Raw genomic sequence first — 10322 nt, 5'->3', positions numbered from 1 at the left:
GTTGTGTAAATGTATAGACTGATGAACTTTTCTGCGCTGCACAGAACGCAGTCAATAATATTCACACGATGTTCAGCAAAACGTCGCGATCTCTTAAATAATTAGTATGATGGATTGTAGGAAAGTCAAAATATGTTATTAAATGATGCTTAATACCTAAGTGGCGAAAATGCCCCAGTTTTGATATACAGGCTGGGAAAAGTATGACTCCTCCACGGGAACTACCTTAATTCATTAAGTTAAATCATTTTACAGAAAACATTCCCTCATTTATAAAAAGAAACAAAAAAGCATTCAAAGATTTTCTATAATTAGATTTTTGGAAATTTTATCTTTACCATTGACTTTATCGGCTAGTGTAATAAAATAGCGAGTGTATTTTTTGAATTTTTAGCTGGTTCGATTCCCGGGTGAGACAAGAGAATTTTAGAAAATCGTTGAATGCCGTTTTGTTTCTTTTTTTAAAAAAAAAGGCAATGTTTCCTTAAGTAAAATGGTCTAACTTAAAGATTTAAAGTAGTTCCCCTTTAAGGCCCATGATTTTTTCCATCCTATATATATCCCATATACATAATATCCGATCGTGACGTTTTACCAATTACCCTGTATATTATTTCACATCTTTTGTTTCCATTGTTTCCCTTGTTTTGTATCTCGTTTTGAATTTAGAACCAGCTAGGGCTTGCAAAGTGAAGAACTGTTTTAGAGCGTTGAATATCCTCGAATAGTACTTCGATGAGCTGATCGACGTGTCAGATTTAATCTTTCTGCATCTTATTTTTCTGCCGCCTGAAAAGCGAAAGTGAAACCTTAGCTTACACGAAATTATGCTGACCGCACATTACCAGTATATAGGTACGCACTTGCCGCACGCACCGTAAAAAATCTCTTTCTCATACTGCCTCTTGATTGTTATTGTTATCATGCTGTATTTATACAAAATTCGTAATTTTACAGCGGCGATCACACAATCGCGGCTTGTCAAATCATGAATTTTGCATGGTATGACAGAACGCTGTCATATCAAGTTCAATATACTCACAAAAAAATATAGAACCAACGTTCTAATAACACGACTGGCGTTATCAAAGCTTGAGCCACACTCTCCGAATTAATGCGGCTAAGCACATCTGCTAATTTGTGAAAATGAATTGCGGATCTTGTTACGTGGATAACGGGTGTGGCTCAACTTATAATGTGCGACCAGCTCAAACGGGAGCAAACAAAAGGAAGACTTGATATTTACATATTCTTACCATCTCGTGTCGTATCTCTGCATTGATCCTCTCGCACAAGTCCGTAGGTATGTCGTCCTCTGTAACGTCTTGTAGGACATATTTTAGCTGGGACGTTCTGAAATCATTAACAAAATACTATGCTTTTACCACTAAAGAAAAGTTTTTACATCGGCAGGAGGAGACCAAAGCTCCCACGATGCTGGAAATTGCAAAAGCCGCAAGAGACGTTTTCGTCGATCGCGGCAGTGTGCGAACAACTTTAAAATGTACAAGCTTACTCTTTTCAGATTCGCTCGAGCGGAATTTCTGAAAATCATTTTTAGTGAGGATTTTCAAGTAGGTTTCGCACACCGAGGGTTCCGTACTCGGGTATTTTTTCGACATTTTGCACGATAATTTTTCCTTTTGAGGTACGGAACCCTAAAAACCACGTGAGGTCGCCATTAGGTGCTAGACCTACCCCAACGTCTATCAGTTTTTTGAATTATATGCCATACCCCATCACCTCTTCAGCCCACTGCCATAAACTACTTATAAAAGTTATTCTAAAACGTGGAAATGGGGATGATGCCTATGTCAAAAAAAATCATAGGAATTATTAAGTAGAGGGTCTTCCAAAATTCGTAAAATCTACGTCCACTATTAATTTTAAGTTTTGCACCATTTTAAATTATTCTTCTTCTTATTTTGCTTTATGGCTATTTTAAATTATTGATTTAACTAAAAAAGTACCTACCTAAATCATATAACGACAAATGTTTATGACGTCAAATCTATGTATTTCGTAGAAACTCCCTTACTAAGCGAGCGTTTTGACGTTTAATAAAAATTCCCTGATTTGTAGTCTTCATCCCTATTGATTGAAACCGCTACCTACTGTACCGTAGGCAAAATTACAAGGCACATGCAAAGCCGATAACTAAGTTCACCGCTAATTGCATTTTGACATAGTTCGCCTAACCTGGCTTCGACAAGTTCATTATAAGTGAGTATTTCGGATGCTCATATTATACGGTATACCTAACTAATGTATCATCAATTTCAACACCGGATACAGATTATTTACTAATTACTATGAGCTTGATAAGAAAGCTCAGAGATATTCAAAGAGACATCGAAATATCAATGCGAGTTTCCGTATGTGAGCAAAGAAAATAGGAGGAGCTTCATAGAAAGAGCACGGATCTCCTCTCCTTAGTACAGTAAGTATAACACTACTATTCTTACTCTGTACCAACACGCTGACCAATTGCGGTTGGTAGACTTCACACACCTTTGAGAATATAATCTAATCGAGAAGTTTAAAGGTGAACCTTAGAGTAGAGTGTCTCTGGCGTCAGAGGCGCTTGTCAATGAAGCCGCGACAGAGCGGCAGATTAACGTAAGTATCTACCTGCCAAAAATAGGGAACGTCATATCTGACTCCGAAAAGTTAGAGGTGCGTGCCTAGGAATCCCCCAAATAGGATGTCTTAACCAATCACCGCTTGATTAATTACAAAAAACCCCGAAAATATCTCTCATCAACATCATCAACAACTAATAGACGTCCACTGCTGGACACAGGTCTCTTATAGGGACCTCCACACGCCACGGTCTTGCGCCGCCTGAATCCAATCTGAATCCGACTCGCCTGATGTCGTCCGTCCACCTAGTGGGGGTCTTTCAACACTGTGCTTTCAGGTGCGATGAACGACTCTAGAAAACGTCTCTATTAATTAGTATAATGTAATGGTAAAATTATTCTTACTGTATGTAAATAAGCATATAAGCACTCGTCGCTCGTCGAGGAAGATGCGGTACTTCTTCCTTGCCTCCAAAGTTGTATTCAATTGCTTCTTGTTTGGTGCATCGGGAGACCACGTCGTCGTCGAACTTGCACCACTGAAATGAAGATCGCTTCGATGTGTGGCCTAGTTGTGACAACGCATATCAATTGATTGCGGTTGTTAAGCAACGCTGACCCAAGTCGGTAACTGGTAAGGGTGACCAACTTTGGAGGCCTGAATTTGAACTTTTCGTTTCCTTCGTGTGGAGAGCACGTTAAGTCGTCGGTCCCCGTTATAATCGTTAACATTTGATAATAACTGCAAATTAACCTAAGAGCCGAAATCTCGTTCTCTTTAGTCAAGTTGTAGGTATGTGGAAGGGGAACTCACTGCATCAATATCGCAAAATATTTTTTACCGTAATAAAATTGATAGAAAAAGTGTCACGGCCCTCAGTGAAGAATACGACTATAAAGAAGAAGATAGAGCGTACAGTATTATACCACTTTAATTTATAAGCCGCATGCGCAAAATTCGTTGGCGCAGAAAATTCGGATACTTGCAGCGACTTACCTACTACAATTTTTAGGTAACCTGTCATTTTGTGGTGCAATATATTATATAATAGTATAATATATACATAAGTACACTATTCTATTCTGCAGTTTAAGGTACATGTCTGTCTGCCAACAATTATTATCAAGAAACGAATTGTTGAGCAACGGGAATCGAGTGTGTACTTAGTTGGGATAGTTTTGTCGCTGCGCTATGAGCGAGTGTGCGAGTTTGACGGGAGACAACTCGCATCGGTCACCGAGACATAATAAATATTATTTAATCCTTGTGCAAACTGCGCGTTTTGTTTTGACCGACAAGAGAGCGTCGCTGAGCGAGTTTTTTTATTTGATAGCTCTTGTCGCTGCGACAAACTAAAAGTGGTGAGAGAGTGAGTAAGTTGAGAACTTCTGACTGACAGGCGACAGTGTGTACAGTCATCGATCAATTGTTAATAACACTTTACAGTTTAAAAGTGTTGCCATTTTTTTTATAAGTAGGTAGTAGGATCTATATTTTATCTATTTTATTGACTCGGAATCTCGAAAATTTACATCGAATGTAAGGTTCCTGAGCGAGAAATTAGTCGATAGCTGGTCTATTCCTCGTTGGTGGTGGAAGTGCCTTAAGCGAGACGATACCTTTCCATCCCCCTTTGGGTTAATGAATACAATATAGTGTCCTCCGTGGTTGTCCCCAGAATGTACGAGAACCGCATGAAGAGTGTAGTGTGCTGGGGTTTGCGGTACTTCTTGTAGGTACTGGTCGAGGTTTATTTCTTGGTAAAATTCAAATCTAAAAAAAGAAAATCGGTCAATTAGTGCTAATTGGAAGGGTTCCGCACAATCATTTTTCTTTTTTTCGGTAATTTTTATTATTTTTATTATTTGTTTTTTATAGATATAGCGGCAATACGATACAATTTATTAATACACATTCTGGAACTCACCACATAATATAACGGTTCATGAGATACAGCCCGCTGACAGACGGACGGACGGATGGACGGATGGATGGACAGACAGCAGACCCTTTGTACACAGCTTCTAGTAATTGCATCTATAGTACGCGACAGGTCGAAATGGCAATCGGGGTATGAGGCGGGGAGACGACCCACACACCCGCATGTCACCCGCGCTATCCCGCACCGTGTTGTGCGGGACTTCCCCACCCTGATTGCATCTCGACCTGTCGCGTACTATAAGGTAATCACGATCAACCCATCGCCAGCCCACTACCTACTGAACACAAATCCCCTCTCAGAGTAGAATAATGAACGCTGGCCCAGTGCGGATTATCAGATTTTACACACTTTTTAGATCATTGTGGCGAACTTTCAGGCATGTAGGTTTGTTCCCTCACGATCTTTACCTTCACCATTAAAGCAATGCCAAAGTCGCATATATACATGCACTGCATATCCAAATATTATTTTGTTATTCATATTCATATCAAATCATATATTATTCAAATTGGGTCACATTGTACACTTTTTGATTGTCAAAATGGTTGAATAAGATAATAATGTAATGGTGATAATAATTAATTACATAAACTTAAAACTTAAGCAACGAGGGTTCTAAACGTGCCCTGGGCTATTCTGTATAGTGGATTATATATATATATATATATAATCCAGCTATTCTGTATAGTGGATTATATATATATATATATATAAGTAGTAGGTATTATTGGGGCATCTGGATCATAGGAGATCCATATGCCCCAATCTATTAGAATAGATGCCACAATCTATTAGAATAGATGCCACAATCTATTAGAATAGATAAACATCATCTATTTGAATCGACGTAAATGAATAGGTGAAATTGAATAGATGAAATTTTATCTATTCAAATAGAGCAAAATGTATTTCTTAAACATAAGTTTTAATAGAATACGACGCTTCTCATCCATTGGAATAGATCCAATTCATCTATTCAAATAGATGTAAGTGGATAGGTATAAATATATGAAATTGAATAGATGAAATTTACCTATTCACATTGAACAAACCGTATTTTAAAATCAATTAGGAATAGATCCAATTTATCTATTCAAATAGATGTAAATGAATAAGTATAATATAAATGAAATTGAATAGACGAAATTTACCTATTCACATTGATCAAAATGTATCTATTTGTTAACCCGCTTAATTAGGATGGATGAATTTGAAAGGATAGGTAGGTAGGTAGGTGAAACGTAAGACTAAAACAAAATAATATAAATTTGAGTTCATTTATTAAAATATAAAGTTTGAAATGATATATCACTTATCTGTTTAAATTTCAAGTAATTCCAAAATATCTATTAGAATAATAAAACACTAAAAGATGGAGTTTAGTTATTTATTTATTACAATTCACTTATTTAAATAGGTAGAATAAAACACAAGTAATCCAAATTTAAATTTAAATTTAATATTGTAAATTTGTTTTTATGAGATATTTTTACCTATATTTTGTTGAATTTGTGCTATTATTTCTTTGATTTTAATATAAAGATCGTCAAAAAGTCCACATGTGACTACGTGTTGCACTGAAACTTCTAGGTCAGTACAGATGTCTTTATTGTTTACATCAAATATCTCTATTTTCACAATTTTAGTTCCTCGCACAGGGACTTTGATATATGTATAGAGGTGATCATCGTTATTTCTTCTTTTCCTGCTTGATGGCTCAGACTGCACTCTTTCCACGAAGTTGAAGAGGCCCTCATTATCCTAGAAAAGTACTTGAGTTTAAAATCCATTACAATCGAAATCTATTATCTAAATAGTAGGAGTATTATAAAACATAGTCTTCTAAACTTCTTAGAGGATTTCAGTTTGTTAGTATTTATTAGGTTTCATAGATAAAAATAGAAAGAAAATTAAAAAACTTATACTTAATGTTAAAATTTATTATTTTACTTACTGAGGACATCGTGACACGTCCGTTGTGATGAAAGCGAATATTGAAGAAGTAGTAAATGTTTAAATAAGATTTAAAAAATCGAATTATTGGAAAAACATGTATCACCGTAGAGAGCTTCAGGTACCTACTCATGTGACATCCTAAACGATCATTGTTTGATATTTCGAAATTTCATTCCTAGTAATGTTCATGAGTAATGGGCATGTATCTACATGTCCGTTTATTGAACGTTTTACGAACTGATTTAATTAATGAATATTTTATTGACGAAACCCGGCTGCAAAGCTTGACTTGATTTACAAATACATACCTACCTTAAAAATATTGATAAATAATTACAACAATTATAATAATATTATCAATCCGCGCTTGACCAGCGTGGTGGACTTCTTTAGTAGAGGCCAAACCATCTCACTCCGAAAGAGACCCGTGTTCTGTAGTGACCCAACGATGGGTTGATCATGATGATGATGATGATGATGATGATGATGATGATGATATTATGAGTAGTTAGGTTTGACCAGCGTGGTAGACTTCTTTAATGGAGGTCAAAACCTTATCACTCTGAAAGGACACCCGTACTCGGTAGTGAGCCGACAGTGATGATGATGATGATGATGATGATGATGATGATATTATGAGAAGTTAGGTTTAACCAGCATGGTAGACTTCTTTAGTAGAGGTCAAAACCTTATCTCTCTGAAAGGACACCCGTACTCGGTAGTGAGCCGACAGTGATGATGATGATGATGATGATGATGATGATGATATTATGAGAAGTTAGGTTTAACCAGCGTGGTAGACTTCTTTAGTAGAGGTCAAAACCTTATCTCTCTGAAAGGACACCCGTGCTCGGTAGTGAGTCGACGGTGGGTTGATCACGATGATGATATTATGAGAAGTTAGGTTTGACCAGCGTGGTAGACTTCTTTAATAGAGGTCAAAACCTTATCTCTCTGAAAGGACACCCGTGCTCGGTAGTGAGTCGACGGTGGGTTGATCACGATGATGATATTATGAGAAGTTAGGTTTGACCAGCGTGGTAGACTTCTTTAATAGAGGTCAAAACCTTATCTCTCTGAAAGGACACCCGTGCTCGGTAGTGAGTCGACGGTGGGTTGATCACGATGATGATGATGATATTATGAGAAGTTAGGTTTGACCAGCGTGGTAGACTTCTTTAATAGAGGTCAAAACCTTATCACTCCGAAAGGACACCCGTGCTCGGTAGTGAGCCGACGGTGGGTTGATCATGATGATGATATTATGAAAAGTTAGGTTTGACCAGCGTGGTAGACTTCTTTAGTAGAAGTCAAAACCTTATCACTCTAAAAAGAGACCCGTGCTCGGTAGTGAGCCGATGGTGGGTTGTTCATGATGATGATGATGATATTATGAAAAGTTAGGTTTGACCAGCGTGGTAGACTTCTTTAAAAGAGGTCAAAACCTTATCACTCTGAAAGGAGACCAGTGCTCGCTAGTGAGCCGACGCGGGTGGGTTGACCATGATGATGATGATGATGATGATGATATTATGAGAAGTTATGTTTGACCAGCGTGGTAGACTTCTTTAGTAGAGGTCAAAACCTTATCACTCTGAAAGGAGACCCGTGCTCGGTAGTGAGCCGACGGTGGGTTGATCATGATGACGATATTATGAAAGTTAGGTTTGACCAGCGTAGTAGACTTCTTTAGTAGAGGTCAAAACCTTATCACTCTGAAAGGAGACCCGTGCTCGGTAGTGAGCCGACGGTGGGTTGATCATGATGACGATATTATGAAAGTTAGGTTTGACCAGCGTGGTAGACTTCTTTAGTAGAGGTCAAAACCTTATCACTCTGAAAGGAGACCCGTGCTCGGTAGTGAGCCGACGGTGTAGGTAGGTGCAGTAGTCAATCGTATTAATATTCTATAATTGAACTTATTTCTTTAATTTTAAGTGTTAAATTTGAATAACATTTTTTATTCGAGATATATTGCTGTGAAAGCTTGCTTTTATTAACACAATGCAATGCCACCCAACGCGATGATTTCGACACCCCATTGTTCTTGTACGTATCCGTTTTACTAACTATATAAAATAATTTGTCCGCCCATTGAATATTTTTAACCGATTAAGGCAAAGGAAGGGTTATGCTTTCAGCAGTGTATGTATGTTTGTATGTATTTGTATTAATGTATGTTCCAGCGTAGCGCCTAAACTATGGAGCTGATTTGAATAATGTGCTGACAGGCGATTCGTTATTATGATTCAGCTGACATTTTAGCTTCTTAATATATAAAAAGAAAAGGTGACTGACTGGCTGACTGACTGACTGACTGACTGACTGACTGACTGACTGACTGATCTATCAATGCACAGCTCAAACTACTAGTCGGATCGGGCTGAAATTTGGCATGCAGATAGCTATTATGACGTAGCCATCCGTTAAGAAAGGATTTTTGAAAATCAACCCATCATACTGATGATGATGATGATGATGATGATGATGATTGTGTTATTGTTAAACAAAGCTAACCATACTAAAAATATGACGAGGAAACCCGGCTGCAAACAATAATATAATATCAAATAGAATTGTTATGGATAATAATTATTGCATATGTCTGTTCATTGAATATTTGATCATACAAACCTTAAGTGGTATGTTTGAAAGAAGAACCAGAGGCGAGATGTTGTATGGCTTTACTGAATTTTACGCTGACGCGAAGATTTCGCCAATGGGTTAGAGGAATTCCTTTATGAGTAACTTTAATGTAAGTGTATATCCGTTTATTGAATATTTTTCAAACTAATTTGAAGGAAGAAACTTTTAATTATGACAACCAAACCCGGCTGAAAAACATAAGATACATGGAAATATTGTTATGTTAATAAATTGGTATTTATTTTTGTTAGTTGAACATTTTACCATACAAACTTTACCAATGCGGCAGAAAAGAAAACCAGAGGCAAATCATAGTCTAAATTTAAAAATTATTCATATCTTAACTCTAACTTCGTTATTTCTTTCACCTTAAGTGTTAAATTTGATTAGCATTTTTCACCTTAGGGAAAATGCTTGTGATGCTTTTTTTTATTCACACATTTACATGTCTCCAGAACTATTTAAGTTTTCATAACACATGAGGATCATCTTATTCCCTCGCTACCAGTCTCATCGTGCAGAACTCCTCAAGTCAAGCAGTTCAGAAGTTTTTCCTGTGCAAAATTAAAATGTAAGTACATACCTACGTTTACTGCTATATTTTGTAAATAAATCATTGTACTCTGAATATGACATCATTTTAATTACATAATCATGTTTATCTTGTATATTGAAAGTACCTATAGCCCAAATAGTATATATAATTTTAATAGAAGTATTTAAATAGAATATAGAAGTACTATATATTTAATAGAATTATTTTTATAGTGTAGTATATATTTTAATAGACGTTCTTTTTAATAATAAGTAGTAACTTTATAGGTGTTTTGAATAAAAGGTAATGAAACGGAGGGGGGAATATTTTCTTCTATTCATTACCTACCGATTATTCAAAAACATGTAAAGTTACTAATGTTCAATTCCATTAATTTTAAATTGTATTATTGTTTATGTTTTAAATTGTAATATGTTGTAATTGTATATTGAAAGTACCTATAGCCCAAATAGTATATATAATTTTAATAGAAGTATTTTAATAGAATATAGAAGTACTATATATTTAATTGAATTATTTTTATAGTAAAGTATATATTATAATAGACATACTTTTTAATAGTAAGTAAGTAACTTTATAGGTGATTTTAATAAAAGGTAATGAAACGGAGGAGGGAATATTTTCTTCTATTCATTACCT

The 10322-nt window shown here is 36.1% G+C and overlaps 1 protein-coding gene across 1 annotated transcript in view; it reads right to left on the bottom strand.

The window, feature by feature from the left end:
- Window positions 1-678: 678 nt before the first annotated feature.
- LOC117987402 (ubiquitin carboxyl-terminal hydrolase 7-like) overlaps window positions 679-10322 on the bottom strand; it is an 18733-nt gene continuing 9089 nt past the window's right edge. Inside the window, exons 7-10 of the mRNA XM_034974411.2 lie at window positions 4203-4356; window positions 2988-3121; window positions 1257-1353; window positions 679-789 (exon numbers count right to left, since the gene is read on the bottom strand). Of these exons, the coding sequence (XP_034830302.1) occupies window positions 775-789; window positions 1257-1353; window positions 2988-3121; window positions 4203-4356 (400 nt within the window). The 3' untranslated portion in view covers window positions 679-774. The remainder of the gene's footprint in view (window positions 790-1256; window positions 1354-2987; window positions 3122-4202; window positions 4357-10322) is intronic.

Source organism: Maniola hyperantus, chromosome 13 (genome assembly GCF_902806685.2).
Source record: "Maniola hyperantus chromosome 13, iAphHyp1.2, whole genome shotgun sequence".
NCBI classification, from domain to species: domain Eukaryota; kingdom Metazoa; phylum Arthropoda; class Insecta; order Lepidoptera; family Nymphalidae; genus Maniola; species Maniola hyperantus.
Note: the sequence above shows the minus strand (reverse complement) of the source record. Positions and strands in the feature narration are given on the sequence as shown.